Source organism: Phalacrocorax aristotelis, chromosome 17, assembly GCF_949628215.1.
Source record: "Phalacrocorax aristotelis chromosome 17, bGulAri2.1, whole genome shotgun sequence".
In the NCBI taxonomy this organism is placed as follows: domain Eukaryota; kingdom Metazoa; phylum Chordata; class Aves; order Suliformes; family Phalacrocoracidae; genus Phalacrocorax; species Phalacrocorax aristotelis.
In genome coordinates this window covers 6,204,825-6,221,280 of record NC_134292.1, presented here as the reverse complement: position 1 = coordinate 6,221,280, position 16,456 = coordinate 6,204,825, and the positions used below count along the sequence as shown (strand labels likewise).

Here is a 16,456-nt window from a genome sequence, read left to right as displayed (position 1 = left end):
CGGCCCGTCGCGGTCACGGAACCCCGAGAACGATCGCCGCGCCCCGGCGGCAAAATGCGACTCTGGTGGGACTCGAACCCACAACCTTTGAATGACTCCCGTCACCACGCTAGAAGTCCAATGCGCTATCCATTGCGCCACAGAGCCCTCGCTTTGCCCCGCCGCCCTCACCGCCTCTTCCCGCCGCGCCGCCCCGCGCCCCGCCCCGCGCAGAGCCCCGCCGTTCCCCGGGACCGCACCCGCCGCCGCGGGGCCGGACCGGTGGCGCCGGGCGGGACTACAGCTCCCGGCGGGCCGCGCTGTGCGCCCCGCCCCGTGCTGCAGCGGCGGGCGGGCCCCGCTCCTGCTCCCGGCCCCGCTCCCGGTGCAGGTGGCCGGGCCGCAGCGGACGCGCCGGAGCCCGGTAAGAGCGCGGAACCGTCCTCCCCTTCCGTGACCTCCTGGCGCCGCTCTGCCCTGCTGCGGTGGCCAGGCTGCTTCCCCGCGGGCGGCCGGGTGGGGCCGCCGCGACCCCCGGTCTCCTCATGAGGCGCCGCGGCCCTACGGGCGGTACCGGAGTCCCTCAGCCTCCCGGTCTTCTCAGGAGGCGCCGCGGGCGGTACCGGGATCCCTTAGCCCCACGGTCTCCTCAGGAGGCGCCGCGGGCGGTACCGGGATCCCTTAGCCCCACGGTCTCCTCAGGAGGCGCCGCGTGGCCTCCTTCTCAGCGGGCGGTACCGGGCTCCCCGGCGGATACCGGCTCTCCCAGGGCGGTTCCCGGGCCTGGCGGGGGTTCAGGGAGGAGGGTCCCGACTGCAGCCCCGGTGTGAGGCTCACTCGGGTCTCCCGGTCCTTCTGCCCTCTCAGATGGGGCTGGGGCTGCGCTGCTCGTCCTCCTTGCTTGGGCTGAGCCTGCCGGTGGCCCCGGGGAGAGCGAAACGGGGCTCATCCCCATCATCCTGCCCAGGGCCAAGTGGGGGGACAGGTGCCTCCCCAGCTCCTCACGCTGGAGAGATGCCTCTGGGGATCTCCCGGCCCCTGGCGCTTGACCGTTAGTGCTGCGGCTTCTTGGAGCCAGGTCGCGTGCCTATTGCTCCCCCCCATGACCTCCTCCCCAGGCTGGTCCCTCTTCCCAGCTCTCCTCGGGTCTCTGTGCCCCCGGGTGATGGATCCCTGCAGTTTGCCTTCCTGCCTGCTGGCTGTGGAGCTACAGGCAGGTCTTAATTTTCTCTGTGCTGATGCAGCTAGACAAGACCTGAATCCTTAACGGCAGGGCTGGAGGTCTCTGGCAGTGATGCACCAGTTATCTCTCGGTAATCTCTTACCGGTTATCTCTCAGTAATGCACAAGTTATCTCTCGGCGGGAGGCACCGGGCATGCTGGCGTGAGGGAGAGATGGGAGCAGAGGATAACAGGGGCCTGTCTGGGCCCGTCTTGCCATCAAGTGGGAGGTTAGGTGCCTTGCTGCCCACACAGTGTGGCTCCCCCACTGCTGGCTCTCCACATCTCTCTGTTTGATGTGAGTGTGTAATGAAGGGCCCAGGTCTTGGCCAAGGCATAGTAGTTTGATGGTGACCTAAGAGTTGTCCTGTTTAACTGCAGAGAGAGGTTCCTAGGTAAAAATACAGTAGATCCTGCCCTGCTAAAAGGCCAGGGGACTATGTTGTGGGACCTCAGGCCTGGGAGGTGTTTGGTGGCGGGAGTTCAGAGGGACAAGGGGGTATCTCTGGGCAGGGGCTGCGGATGGGAGGAGGATGTCCCCAGGCCCCCACCCAGGAGCGGCATCTTGTGCTCTGGTGCATTCCTGCCTCCTGTCAGTGGCATGGCTCAGAGATGAGACAGCCTATGTGACATGCCAGGGCATGGTGACCACGTGGTGCCACCTTTGCTCCCCCCTGCCAACGTCTCGTACCAAATCCACAGAGGCCTATGACCTGGGGGAACTGCACGGAGCAGAGAGGAAGCCCCATGCATGGCTCTCAGGGCTGCCAGTTTCAGAGCAGTGAATCTGCCTTCAAGAGGGAAAGGGAAATCATATGAGTGTTTCCTTCCCCTTTGGCCTGCATCCATGCCAGGAAGGACCAGTTTTATCTAGGAGCCCCTGAGCTGCAAGGGTCACATCACTGTCACCTTCATCTGCCTGATGCTGTTGCTCAAAAAGAGCCTTTGCTAGATCATGGTCTCCTGCAATTCTCAAACCCACGTCTGGGGTGTGTTTGGGATGGGAGCAGAGGTGCTGGTTTTGGGGGTCAGGTACCAAAGACTGAGTTGCTGTCCACAGGGCATGGGGCAGGGGTCTCGGTGTTCCTGGCAGCAGTGACAGCCCTTCTTCTCCCCTCTCCAGCCTAGCCAGGGCATGCCTGCACCTGGCCTCATCCCCAGCCTGCTCTGGCAGTGACTCCAGCAGAGCCAGGCCAGGAAACTGCCCGCCAACACAGGGGTTTGCAAACATAAGCAGAGCCCAAAGGACTGGGTTTCCTGTTCCTGTCTGACTTGTGTCGGGGAGTGTGTGAAGCTGCGCTCTCCCAGCAGCTATGTGGCTGTCCCGGAGCCAGGTATGCAGGAGAGCTGATGCGGTGGGACAGGGAGACCTGGGCTATGGGGACAGAGGGATCCTTGGAGTAGGGAGGAATTTGGAGCTGGGCTTTGTCAGGCTGGAGGTGAGGGGCTGACCCAGCCCTACCTGGCATCGCCCTGGTGCCTGCCAAACATCTGTACAAGGTCTCCTGCTGTGACTCTGCTCCCACATCCATGAAGTGAGTTTATCCTGTATGTCATGCCACTGGGGCGTGGCTGTGCCCCTTGCTGGTGTGCAGGATATGGGTCCCGAGGTGGGAATGGCTGGGCTCTCAGCTGGTCCGAAGCCGTGCTGTGCCAGTGGCTTAATTGGAGGCTATCTCCAAGGCCCAGTAAAGTTACATCTGTGGGAGCTCTGTGCTGCTGGGTTATGTCCTCACTGCCAAGAGGAGTGGTGACTCAGGGACCTCATCCGGGAAACTGGGGGCTGCTAATGCATCCCCCGCCCATGGGTTCATTATCGCCAAGTCCAGTGTGCGTAGGTTGATGGCCGTGGTTTCTCTCTCTCTGCAGGCCATGATGCTGCGTCTGGCTGCTTTTGCAGCACTGCTGCTGTTCTTCAGGGTCAGTCTGGAGCTGTCCTGGGCCCAGGCCATTCCTGCCCTGTTCATCTTCTACCTGGGATCCGGCGGATGGGACTTCTTCCTCATATTCATCAAGACAATACGAAGGGACGTCACGTAGGTGTCCTCGCTGGGATGGCCCGACCATCTACCCTTCCCCTGCCCCACTGCTCTGCCCTGATGTATGCCTGAGTGCAGCCCCCAGCTCCTTGCACAACCCTGGGTTTCTGTTGGCACTCGGCCTGGCTGGAAGGAGATCTTCCTCTACCGCGCCTGGGTGGCACCAAACTCTTGGTCAAAGTTTTAACAGGAAAGATAGATTTCAGCTGAGATCGAAGTCTAGTGTCTGTCCTTGTACTTCACCCTGTCCCTAAAGCTGCTGGCGTGGCACCAGGTGCCTGTGCAGGGACAGTTCTGAGTTGGTACCAGGCTGTGCCAGCTCCTGGCAAGGATTTGTGGGGAGGGAGCAGTGGCACCTCTTGGAGATTACCTGAGGCTCAGAGATGCCCCTTTGGGGACATCCCTGTCTGCAGCCTTCCAAAACGTACCTCTTCCTGGTCCTCATCAGTTACTGGCTATAAACATACCTGCAGAGAACCTCTGCCTATGTCCCCGTGGCTCAGGGGAGCACCCAGAGCTGCTGCTGACCTACAGTAAGGCCTGGAACAGTGCAGCTAGTGCAGCTCATAGTACGATCCTTGTGCTGTGCTGGCTTTGCTGGAGGAAGTGGTTTTGCAAGGGTCACTGAGCAGCTGCCCCCTTGCTCCCCTTCCTTTGGCAGCACGGGGCTGGTCCTATTGCGAGTGAAGTGGCAGGTATGGAGGCATGTGAGGCAGAAGAACACAATCGCCAAGATCTTCCAGAAGACTGCGAGCAAGTATCCAGAGAAGACAGCGCTGATCTTCCAAGGCACAGGCGAGAGCTGGACCTTTCGTCAGCTGGATGAGTACTCCAACCAGGTGGCCAATTTTTTCCATGGCCAAGGCTTCCGATCTGGTGATGTGGTGGCTCTTTTCATGGAGTCCCGCAATCAGTACGTGGGGCTGTGGCTTGGATTGGCCAAGATTGGGGTGGAGACTGCCCTTGTGAATTCCCACCTGCGCATGGAGGCCTTGCTGCACTGCATCACCATCTCCAACTCCAAAGCTGTGGTTTTTGGGGTGGAGGTGATGGAAGGTGAGGGGCAGGCAGATGCGTCAGGGGTGCTCTGAACTCATGGAGGGGGTGTGTCAATGGGTTTAGTGCTCCTTTCCTGCCCACCACAGAGCAGGGATCTGGAAGAGAGTGGACAGTTGGAATTGGATCTGGGCTTTTTTTTTTCTTGTTGGTCCCTTTGGCCGCTAGGCAGGATCTGGAGCTGGGCACGATCCAGAGTTCAGCACTGTCGGGCTCTCAGGCAGGCCAGCCTCGGTGTGAGGATCCTCCCTTGTGCCTCTTGGGTCCATGCCCTGCATGGAGCCCTGGGCTGGGCTGGGCCTGCCCTGCTGCACGGGATGAGCCTCCCTTTGCTCCCCATGGCTGTTAGCCACATCCCCGCAGCACCACAGCTCCAGCTCATCAGGTGTCTCAGCCCACACCTCTGAGGTTGATCGTGTCAGCACAGACCTCTTGGCACCAAAGAGGTTTTGGCTGGGGAGAGGTGGAGAACAGGATCTTCTAGTCCCTGAAGAGGACTGGGCTGTGGTCCCAGCATCTGTTAATCATTGGAGTGACATCTGCCTGGGATGGTTGTCAGCCCTTTGGGGACTGTGCTGGGCACAGCGAGGATGCTGCTACCTGGGGCAGTGTCTCCCTGAGAGTGTCTGGGAGGGCAGGGGGTCCCTGTTCTGTAACCACCCTGCAGTCTTTCTCCATCTCTCCTCTTTACATTTTCAGCAATGCAGGAAGTGCAACCTTCCCTGGAGAAATCTATCCATCTCTTCTGGTCCGGGGAAGGAAGCCCTGAGTCTGTGCTTCCTGGTGCGAAACACCTGGATCCCCTCCTGCAGATGGCCCAGCGGCACCAGCCAACCCCGCCTGATAAGGGCTTTCTTGGTATGTGGTCAGCTCTTGGGGGCCAAACTCATGGTGGTGTGTTTGTAGATCTGCTGGTTACAACGCTGGCAAGAATGTCTGCTCAGGATGCGAACGGCAGATGTCTGCAGCAGGGCCTGGGGTGTTTGGGAGGTGTAACACTCTGGTGTCTGAAGCCTGGCCCTGTGTGGAGCAGTATCCTGTTGTGCCCTCCATGTGTCTAACAGACCTCATCTGCCCAGGGTAAACCCAGCAACAAAGTTTGGGCTCAACTGGCACAAGCAGAGTGTATAAATTTGACTCGTCCCCCTCTCCCAGTTCAGCCAGCTCCTATATTGGGTATGTGACCTTGCCTCCTCATTGCTCTCCAGATAAACTCTTCTACATCTACACCTCTGGCACGACGGGGCTGCCCAAGGCTGCGATTGTGGTAAACTGCCGGTAAGGCTGTGGGCAGGGACTTGGGACCAGACAGAGCTGAGCTCTGCCCTGTCCTCTGCTGACATGTCCCTTCACCCTCCCGCCCCAGGTACTTCCGCATGTCCAGCTTAGTTTTTTACGGTTTTCGCATGCGGCCCAACGATGTGATGTATGACTGCCTCCCTCTCTACCACGCTGCAGGTAACGTGCTGTACGGAGCCCTGCGTGCCAGGGCCGTCTCTTCCCCTCAGCCAAGCCCAGGGTTCAGGCTGGAGGCTGGTGCAGCAGCGATCTCCACGTCAAGCAGGAGCTGGCTGCTGCTGGCAGTGTCTGACTGAGGCTTTCTGCTTTTTCCCTGGGAGCCAAGAATCGATCTAGCTGACCTTTAGAGTGGGGGGGGGGGTGTGTTATCCAGCTCGTAGCCTGGCTTTGGAATAGCTGCACCTTATTGCTGCTGTTCCATGTGGAAAGTTGGGGAAGGGGAAGCGGTGCCCACCTGGCTGGCTGAGACATGCTGGGACATTAGGTGCAAAGCGCTGCCCCAGATCTCGCTGCCATGCATCTCCTCCCTGGTGTCTGTGGTCCTGGGGGCTTTGGCTGGGTGAACACCCATCTGTGGTGAGCCAGCGCATGGCCTTCACCTTGCCCTGCCAGGCTTCTCCCTGAGCAGGCTGGGCTGGAGGTGTCTGGGGACTGAGGGCTCCCCTGGCTGCTTCTCTGCAGGGAACATCGTGGGGGTTGGGCAATGCCTGCTGCAGGGCATGACGATTGTCATCCGCAAGAAGTTCTCGGCTTCGCACTTTTGGGAGGACTGCGTGAAATACAACTGCACGGTAAGGCTGTGAGGCAAGGGGCCATCCGGGACCAGGGAGTGGAGGCTGGGGATCTGTGCCATGCTGGGGAGAGCACAGCTGCTGGAAGAGGTGGGAGGCCTGGCCTGGTTCTGCCTGCCCATCCCAAACCACCTTCCAAGGTGGTGGGGCCGTGTCCTTCCCACCTGCAGTGGTAACTCCATGTGTCCAAACCCTTCCCATGCTTCAGCATTAGCCAGGAGGTCTCAGATTTCACAGACTGGAGCAGTGGGTTAACCAGGGAGGGACAGGCACTAGATGAGCTAGTAGGACTCCTAGGTTTTACCACGGCCTCTTTAGGGGACTTTGGGTGTGTTGTGCTGTTCCTACCTGCCCTGAAGAAACCCCAAACACCCCGGGACCTGGCAGAGGGATCCTAGTGAGTCTTTCCTCTCCATCCCTCCCAGATTGTACAGTACATCGGGGAGATCTGCCGCTACCTGCTGAACCAGCCGTACCAGGAGGTAGAACAGCAGCACCGGGTGCGCATGGCGCTGGGCAATGGGCTGCGTGCCTCTATCTGGCGGGAGTTCATGGTCCGCTTTGGCATTGCCCAGGTGGCTGAGTTCTACGGGGCCACCGAATGCAACTGCAGCCTGGGAAACTTTGACAACAATGTAAGGCCCCACCACTCTCCCCATGTCCCAGAGGGTGCCTGCTGGCCTGGGCAGGGCTGGAAACCCAGGCAGGCTGTTTGCTCCTGGTTTCTTGCTCCAAGAGGCTTGGCGTGGGTTGCTATCTGCCTGGAAGGGTTTTGGTTATTGTTGTGCGGTGCCAGCTCTGGTATCCTGGATGTGTGTGGGCAGCAGGCTCGGGGCAGGAGAGGTGTCCCTGCTACCTACGGCTCTGAGCTCCTTCTGTCCTAGGTTGGGTCGTGCGGCTTCAACAGCAGGATACTACCAGGTGTGTACCCCATTGGCTTGGTGCGGGTGGATGAAGACACCATGGAGCTGATCCGGGGGCCGGATGGTGTCTGTATCCCCTGTGAACCAGGTGAGGGCAATCACAGGGATGAGTCTCAGCCCTGTGCAAGTCTTTCCTGATACTTGAAGATAACTTACCTAGGTTTGAGTCTCTGCTCAGTTAAATCCCACCCTTTTTGCTTGGTGCAGGTTGTTGCTTCACCCCTTCATCTCCTCTTTTCTCCCTGCAGGGGAGCCAGGGCAGCTGGTGGGCCGCATTGTCAAGAGCAACCCCTTGCAGCACTTTGACGGCTACCTCAACCAGTCAGCTACCAATAAAAAAATTGCCAAGGATGTGTTTACAAAAGGGGATATTGCCTATCTCACAGGTGAGTCAAGCAGGGCCCTTCTGTCAGCTGAGAGCAGAGAAGGGTACCTGGGTGGGTGTGGGGGCTGTCCCAGGCTAGAGGTACTGCCCTGAGATGTTCCAGGGTTGCTCCTAGCCCCTCTGACACCTCATTTTTTGCCCATTCCTCACTTTCCTGTAGGAGATGTCCTGGTGATGGACAAATACGGCTACATGTACTTCCGGGATCGCACTGGGGACACATTCCGCTGGAAGGGGGAGAATGTTTCCACCACAGAGGTGGAGGGGACGCTGAGCCGCATCCTCAACCTGACAGATGTCGTGGTTTATGGCGTGGAGATCCCAGGTAGCTGAGAGGGGAGAAGACAATCGGGGGAGGCAGGTGGGCCTCCAGCTCTTGAATGTGAGTCTGACATGCACGTCTGGATCAGCGTGCCATTTTGTAAGAGGCTGGACCGAGGCTTCCCATGGGTGACCTGGGAAGAGGCCACCGGGGATGTGCCAAGTGGGAACCAGAGGGTTCCCTCCCTTTCTCTAGCCTTGTTCTGATTCTGGCTGGTTTGGAAGGACCCTGCATCCTTTCTGGACAGGCTAGAAGTGCCTCCTCTGGGAGGAGATGACCGTGACCGCAGGGTGTCGCTGGTATCCTTAGCCACAGACTGGTGACACAGCTGGATGCACCAGTGCTTCAGTACAAAGTGGGGTCTGTGCTAGAGGTCTTGCTGGTGTGGGGCAGAGGGAGATGATGCTGCAGGGACAGTGTGTCTGAGTGCTCTCCCTTCTTCTCTGCCTCTTAGGGATTGAAGGGAAGGCAGGAATGGCAGCCATTGCCGACCCAGAAAACTCCTGTGACCTAGAAGGCTTTGCTAGTGAACTGAAAAAGGCACTGCCACTGTATGCGCGGCCCGTCTTCCTCCGGTTCCTGCACGAAGTCTCCAAGACAAGTGAGCCATGGTGTGCATGCTCACACTGGGCACGGAGCTGGGGCACGAGACCTGGTTACGGAGGCTGATCTGTGGTAGGGTCGGGATGGAGCTCCTCTGCCCCCCAGAGCCCCTAGCCAGTTCCTCTCATGGTTTGGAGGTGTGGGGTGCATGGGGGCGGTGGGGATGGGAGCATGTGCAGCTGGTGACCCCTCATTCCTTCTTCTTTCCCTGCTCCAGGCACTTACAAGTTCCAGAAGACCGAGCTGCGGAAGCAGGGCTTTGACCCTGCGGTGGTGAAGGACAGGTTGTACTTCCTGGACTCCAGGCAAGGCTGCTACTTGCCATTGGACCAGGCAGCGTTCGACAGGATCCAGTCGGGAGAGCAGAAGCTGTAACTGGCGGGGCTCAAGCAAGGCACCTCCCTGAATCCTACTGGGGAGATGGGGGCAAGGCAGGTGCTGGGGAAGAAAAGGTTCAAGGAGCGATATAAGGGCACACTAGAGATTTTATTTGATGACTTTTGCAGATAATGGTTGAGGGGGAACACAGTGGGGTCTGAGGGGAGGGGAATGGTTACATACCAAAGCATAGACTCATTATGGCTTTATTTTCTACTTGGTACAGCAGTGGTGGTCCTGTGCCACGGGAGGGGCAGGGCCCAGGCCAGTTAAGGAGGGGTGGGGTGTCCCTGCCATTCCACTCTGCTTTTCCTGTCTTTCCTTCCCTTTTCCTGCCTGCAGCAACCCTTCCTTGTGAAGGCCATGAAGGGACCAGTGCTGGGCTCTTTCCCCACTCCTCCACCAAGCAGGCAGCTCCTCCTTGGCACTAGGCCCCCACTGGCAGAGGGAAGCTGGGTGCCAGGCTCAACCCCTGCCCCCTGCATGGCCCTGCATGTGTTTCTGCTGTGAGTCGGGAGCAGGGTGGTGCTGGGATTCAGAGAGAGACAGGGATGTGCTTCTGCCATGCCTTGCTCTCTCCTGGGGATGACATTTCTATTCTTCACAATCACACGCACATTATATTATATTATATATATATATATTATACACGCTGACTTTTTTTTCAATCTTAATTTATTATCTGTACTTTTGAATGTGTCCTGGGTTTGCGTAGTAGGTGAAGGAGCAGCCCAGACCTGTCCTCTCTTGGAGAGCCCTTTTCTCTCACAGGGCACAGGGAGACGGGACACTCATCTGGGATGATTCTCCTCTTCCAGCGTGGGTGCAGCTGTATATGTCCTTGTGGCCTTGCTCCATGATGGAGGACATGAGCAAACCCTGCAATCTTGTGGACACTTCTCTTGGTCTCTTACTTTCACCTTTTGTGGATGCAGCCTTGTTTTGTGCACTTCTTCCTTGCAGAAAGCACGTGGGAGAGTGGGAATGAAGGGCCTGGTTTGCTTTTGCTTAGACTTAGCACCACAGAGCAGCTCTCAGGGCTTTCCTGCTGCAGTGTCTGTGCCCTGAATGCAGGAGGCAACTTGCCTAGGGGAGAGAAGGTCCTCCGGAGAGGGGTCTCTGTGAGAGCCTGGCTTCACATGCTCTGCATCCCTTCCTGCAAGACTCCTCCCTGTCTCTACCGCAGGAGGTGGGCCCTGAACTGAAATGTCCATGTTAAACACCTGACTTGAGCTATGTGAATTCCCCGCATTGTGTCTGATGTGAAACAGCCTTAGCAGCAATGTCTGATTCCAGTCCTCAGAGACCACATGGAAACGTCAGTTCCAGACAAAACTCTGGGTTGGTGGTTTTTTTTGTTTGTTTGTTTGTTTGTTTTTTTTTAAAAAAATTATTTCTTTTTATGCTTTTAGCAGGGATACTCCTTAAAATGACACCTGTCTTTCATGAGGACAAGGTGTGTCTGCTCTTCTAGCTGTGCTTCCACACCAGCATACCTGCCTGCCCCAGACTGTCCTGTCCTTATGATTAAATGCAAGTATGGGCTATGCTTGGAGTTTCCTACCTCTTCTTGCACAGTCCTGCTCTGTGTGGGGAGGCAGGGGACTGTGCTGGTATGGGAACTGGGAACTGCCACTACAGAGCATGACCTCCCTGTGCAGGCTTAGCTCATCTTGGAGCAGGGAGAAGCAAGCCCCTTGCTGCTGCGTTTGATGACTTTGTGAAAGCAACCTATTGATGAGACCCTCCCCGGACCCCTCCACCAACTCCCCACTCCCTCTTTCTCCTGGTCCTGTTCTTAGCGTTGCCATCCCATTTTTGTCCTGGCCCAGTTCTCCCTGCTTACTCTGGCACATCTGTCTCCTCCGCGCCTCTCTGGTTCCCTCTTTCTGCTTCCTGCCGCTTCTCCTCCATGTTTGGCCACGCTTAACCTTCCAGCTCATTTCTGTCCTTGAAGACAAGATTTTTAGTAGCCATTCCCCTTCCCTCGCTGCCAGAACCATCTTTTAGACCCTCTGCATCCCACCCTGGGGACAGGAGCAACTGGCTCCTTCATGGTATGTGGGTACCAGGGAGAAACGTCTGAGGCATGAGCCTGGGTGAACTGTGTTGCCTGGCAAGCTGCACCATGGCAAAATTGCTAGAAATTTTGCACCTATTATATACCAGATGCACCATCAGGCATGCTCAAACTGACGGCTTCTCTAGCATCTCAAACTAAAATTAAAGCTTTTAGCTTACTCAATCCCCTGGACATAGCTGGGCAAGGCCCAGCTCGGAGCTGCATCCAGCCTCTGCCCCAGGTGAGGACTGGAGGAGTGTGGGGTGACGCAGCAGCAAGGTCTAATGCTTCTCCTGGAAGGGCGCAGCTCCTGGGACAGCCTCTGTCCCAAAGCAGGCCCCAGCTCGTTGGAAAACAGGCCTCATCCCCACAGCCCTAGAGTGTCTGTGGTGCTCAGCCTTCAAAGGAGGTGGCTTTGCCTGTGGAGGTTCCTACTTAGCGGCCTGGGGGTGTCCACCAGCCTCAGGGGCCTGGTGCAGGGTACGCAGTGATGGTTGCTGCCTCTGCAGGTGGTCTGGTCCCACTTTTGGATGCTGTTCCTCTCACAGCTGCCAGTGGAGGGCAGGCTGGGCTCGGCAAACGCCTCGTCTCAGGGGGGACCTCTACAGGGGCTCCCCTGGGGTCTCACGGCCCCCTGAGGGGGCTCAGAGCTCTGGGAAGCTGCGGGGGTCACAGGGAGCAAGGGGGGTCACCCACTTGGGAGAGGTCAGAACCTGTCTGAGGTGGAGAGGAAGTTTTGGGTACAGATGATTGTGCTGGGTGGGATGCCAGCAGCAATCCCAGGTGCTGGCATTCCCTCCACTTGGGCTCCAGACCAGAGTCTGTGCCTGGCAGAGACTTCAGCAGCACCGAGGTCACCCTGTTGTGCCAGGCGGGCAGTGGGCAGTGACCTGAACTGTCCGGCCTCCCCCAGCCCTCCGCTAAAGGGAATGGGTGAAAGCTTGGCCTCCCTGAAGTCAGCCCTGGGGGTCACTGTCTGGAGATGGATGGTTTGAAGTGATACTGGAGGATACAGAAGCACTGCTCTCCCTTCCTGAAAGAAATGGCCGTGCTGCCCTGCATACAAAGCCACTCTGAAGGAAGAGGGGACACAGGGCAAGGCTCAGTACTGTGTTTCCATCTGTCTGAGAGCAGTTTAGGTTAAAAAAGCCAAGCAAGCTCTGCATTCAGGGCACTGCCTATTAAACCCAGATGCAAACAGCTTTGGAAGCTCATGGAAATATGGCTTTTACTTACTTGCATGTAAGCTCATCCAAGCGGATACCAGCTTGTGTTGTTGGGTTTTGGAGATGGATGTGCCAATAATAGGCTCGGCCGGGGCACTTGCAAGGAGCAGGATTTAGCCCTTGCTGGTGCTGACATAACTGAGGGGCATAGCAGGGAGCTCACCCCAAGCCCTGTGTTCCTGGCCGGCTGTGGGGAGGAAGGCTGTAGCTGCAGGGCGCAGGCCAGAGGAGCAGGATGGGCCCCCCCAAGGTGAGAGCTCCCATTCTGGGGGGTGCCGAGTGACTGGGGACACAGCTCAGCAACCTGCACGGGGGGCTCTGATACACAGGCCTTTGACAGAGGAGGCCTGCAGAGCTCAGCAGTACCGATGGAGCACAGTGCTGTGCTGATGGGCTGGGGCGTGCACATACCGAGTATGCACATCTCCGTGCTGGATCTCCCATGGAGAGGGGAGCCCTGTGAAGGTGTGTTCATAGCTGTGAGTTATGTTGTAAGGAGCTGCCCTGCCTGGCAATGCTGATGGCGCTGCGGCGTTGGGAGGATTAAAAGTAGCAGCTCTGGTCCCTGCTGGAGATCTGGTGGCTGGGCACAATTCACTATCTGCACTGTGTTTGTCCTTATTGAGTGGGGTTTTGTTGTACTTGGCAATGCTTCAAAACTCCCAGCTACTCCAATTAGAGTTTTTCTGCTGGCTGTCAGCTTTGGGTTGAAATTCTGGGGCCTTTTTAAAGTCCCAGCTCCTGTGGAAAAATGAAGCCTAGGTGAAAGCGCCCCTGAAGCTTTCAGCCCAGGAATACAAGTGCAAGTGTGGTACTGAGCCCAGGATCAGTGCTGGGACAAAATGCTTCCAGCAGAGAGGTGTTTGGAAAGAAGCAGCCAGTGCTTAATCATGGACTGATTTTTTTTTTTCTTTTTTATTTGTGTGATTTTAAGGAAGAAGTTAATTGAATCCTCTTTCTATGATTAGAGACACCTTGCGAGACTTATCTCTCTCCTTTGATCACTAAGCTGAAGTCTGGCTCAACAGCTGTATATAGATGAAAGTACTATATATATAAAGTATGAGGTATTATTATTTTTTAATTAAAATACTTAAAAAGCTGTTTGCATGAGGTTAAGAAAACATTAAAATCCTTTCCTGAGTTATTATTAGCCTATTCATTTAAGTGAAGCTGAAGAGCTTTACAAACCAAATGTACTTTTCACCATGGACATGACTGCTTCTCCCAGACCCTGCATCCTGGACAGTGGCAGTAATTTTAAGAAAAATAATGCTGCAACTTTCTCTCTGATCAGCATCTCTTTCCAGCTCTAGGTCTAGCTCAGCTAGGCCATGCTTGGTGTGCAAAACTGCAGTGTATTTTAGCCTAAATGCAGGCAGGAGATTTGCAAGCTGCTCAGGACCTTTCTGGGTGAAATTAATTTCTGCTGCTGAGACGTCTCTGATAATCTTTAACGCTGCATCTCTCCAGCCTCCCCCTGCCACTCTTGGCATGCTGGAGTCTTCCCAAACAATGACAGCCGCCTGCTTCTCCGCGTGCTGGTGAGCTAGCTTTGCCTTTAAGCAGCGACAGGGAAATATTCTGGACTAAAGAAGGGTCTATCCTTTGGTGTGCTGTTTAGAAATGGAAATATGTGATTCCCCTGAGTGGCTCCAGTGTAACCAGGAGCAGAGCCAGGGACGGCTTCTCCCCTTCCAGTTTGAGGGGGTTGTGTTGCAGGGGATTCCATCAAAATGATGGTCTGCGGGGAGCACCAGCATCTCGTCATCCTACGTGCAGCAGGGAGGGACGGCAGCTTTCCTCCTTAAAGCAGAAAGGCTTCGCTAGGGAAGCGAATGTCTTTATGGCTGTTCGCTGCTAGCTCCTGAACAGCAGGGATGGCTGGGCTGTGCCACGGGGCGAGGCTCGGGGAGCAGGGGACAACAGGGCCTGCTCTGCTCTTTTTGACCCTGGCCTATTTCAGTGGCAAATCCCACCTTCCAAAACAACCCATGTTTTGCCCCTCTTCTCTCCATTAAAAATCCCACCCATAGGCACAAACAATGCCAGACCAGGCTCTGGGAGAGCTTTGGGCAGTTGGGGTCATGCGGTACAGGTTGGCAACCCAGGGGATTGCAGGCGATGCAACCCTCTCTGAGGCCAGGACATCTCCTTGCTTGGGAGGGGGGTCGTTGTCTGGACCCCCCCTGATCCCTTGCCAAATAACCCCAGGCTTGTGAAGCAGGATATGACCCCGACTGTTGCCACATCCCCCTCCTCAATATGGCCCTGCCTTCCTCCTGCCCCATCCTCCAGCGTGCCGAGCAGCCCTCCCCAGGGATGCCAGCGTCTCGCCAGCCTGAGTGGGAGTCGGGGTCTGATCCTGCCCTGGAGGTGACACCTGCCATGACCCACACAGGGCCCTGCACACCCCCAGTGCTGTGCCAACGGGGCTGAGGAAGCCGGGGTGGCAAGAGCCTCCCTCCTGGCCTCCGGCCATCCAAGTGGCCTCCGGCTCGGCCGCAGGAAGAGGCTAATAGTGGCAGGCGAGCCACCTCCTCGGCTTTGAGTATCACTTTCAGCTATTCTGAAGGTTAAACGCCTGTTTAGAGCTCCCTATTGACAGCAGAGCCGGGGGTGCGGCATTGTTCGGACGCCCTCCCGCTTTGTCTGGCCGCTTTCAGGGATGCCCTGAATGGGAAGCGGCCCCCCCAGCCCAGCACCCCGGCAGAAGGGCTCCTGGGGGAGAGGCGCTTCCTCCCGCCCTAATGACATTCAGGCCTCCATCGGTTCAGCTCCCGCTTTCTTTCTGCTGCAGTTTAACCCGGGCACAGAGGCCGGGCTCCATCTTACTGATCTCTGCTTGACACCCAATTACCACATGAATGGGAGAGAAAGGCTGCAAAAGGCTTTAACTCCCACTGACCCTCCTTCCCCTCTGCCTGCTTCCCCCTCTCCCCGTCCTACCCCCTCGCCTTTCTCTGGCGAAGGGAGTTCAAAACTGAGACGGGGAAATCAAACAAAGCCCCCAGTAAGGAAACCCATTGTCACCGCCTCCACGATGGCTCCCCTTTCGCCAGCTATTGTTCCCCTTGAAGTTTGACTTGCTGTGTGGAAGGATGCGAGCAGCTGTTTGCTCATTCCCCTGATGTTTTATTGAAAAATAATTGAATCGTCAGTTCGGGGCTCTCTGATAAAATGTTTCCTCGTAGCGCCGGGTCCCGGTGTATTTATAAACTGCGTTTCCCTGTAAAATGTGATGGTGACCTAAACCGTTTCCTCCAGAATAAACCCTCGGCAGAGAGACACAGGCATGACACTTCTGCAGGCGTGTGGAGAGCAAAAAGCATGCAAATGGCAGGGGGGGAAAAGAAAAATCCAGGAGTGAGACAAAATAAATTAAACCTTCTTTATTGACAGGCTCGATATTCAACCTGTTCTTTTGTTTGGCGCAGTTGACTTTGCAGGACTAGAGGGGTAGGTGCAGCTGGAGCACCCGGGTCTGCAGCCTCCTGCCCTGTGTGACTGGGGTGAGCACCGCAGCTACCTGGGGATGCCTGGTCCTGCCCAGTGCCCTTCCACACTCAGCATCAACTGAGGGATCTGGGGTGGAAAATTCAGTATAAAAAAAGAAGTTTAGTTTAAGTAAAGCACAGTGACACATCCCTGGGTTTGACCAAGAAGATGTTATGTTACAGCAAACAACCCGGGGTGCACGTTGGAGGCAGAAGCCTTGTCTTTATCTAGTTTTGCTTTAGGTACCTGTTTATCAAATAGCATCAATGTTTACAGTGCTTTAGCAATAACAATGGCAGCATTACACTGTCTCGAGGAGATTACGTGCTTGCTTTCCCCATCCCCAAGCATGTGCCAGAGAATTTGTGATGCTCCAATTTCAGCACCCAGCACGGAGATGGGACTCACTCCTCTTCCCAAGCACATAGTGTCCATAAAAACGTCCCCTGTATCTCATGTGCTCGCTGACTATTTCCAGGACAATTGTTAACAGTAACCAGCTTTGAATGCTTGAATGAGCCAAATTGGTATTTATGATTACTGTTCCCTTTCTTTTTAATTTCTTTTTGCTTTTCTGGGAAGCACTAACACTAAATCTGTAATGTTTTGTTGTATTTCTATAACTTGGGAATCAAGATTCTTTTAGGAGCTAGTTCACCTATTATTTGGCCTCA

The 16,456-nt window shown here is 56.1% G+C and overlaps 1 protein-coding gene and 1 non-coding gene across 2 annotated transcripts; one reads left to right on the top strand and one right to left on the bottom strand.

Annotated features, from left to right (window-relative positions):
* Positions 1 to 57: 57 nt before the first annotated feature.
* TRNAR-UCU (transfer RNA arginine (anticodon UCU)) lies at positions 58 to 147 on the bottom strand. Its single transcript is given in 2 exon segments — positions 58 to 93; positions 111 to 147. It is a non-coding gene; the product is annotated as a tRNA-Arg (tRNA).
* A 172-nt stretch (positions 148 to 319) lies between these two features.
* Positions 320 to 9,193, top strand: SLC27A4 (solute carrier family 27 member 4). Its single transcript, XM_075111818.1, has 13 exons — positions 320 to 403; positions 3,070 to 3,236; positions 3,901 to 4,295; positions 4,995 to 5,153; positions 5,504 to 5,573; positions 5,662 to 5,753; positions 6,276 to 6,385; positions 6,811 to 7,020; positions 7,270 to 7,396; positions 7,557 to 7,694; positions 7,854 to 8,018; positions 8,470 to 8,616; positions 8,836 to 9,193. The coding sequence occupies exons 2-13, from the start codon at positions 3,073 to 3,075 to the stop codon at positions 8,991 to 8,993; spliced, it is 1,935 nt and encodes a 644-aa protein (XP_074967919.1). The 5' UTR covers positions 320 to 403; positions 3,070 to 3,072; the 3' UTR covers positions 8,994 to 9,193.
* Positions 9,194 to 16,456: the final 7,263 nt, after the last annotated feature.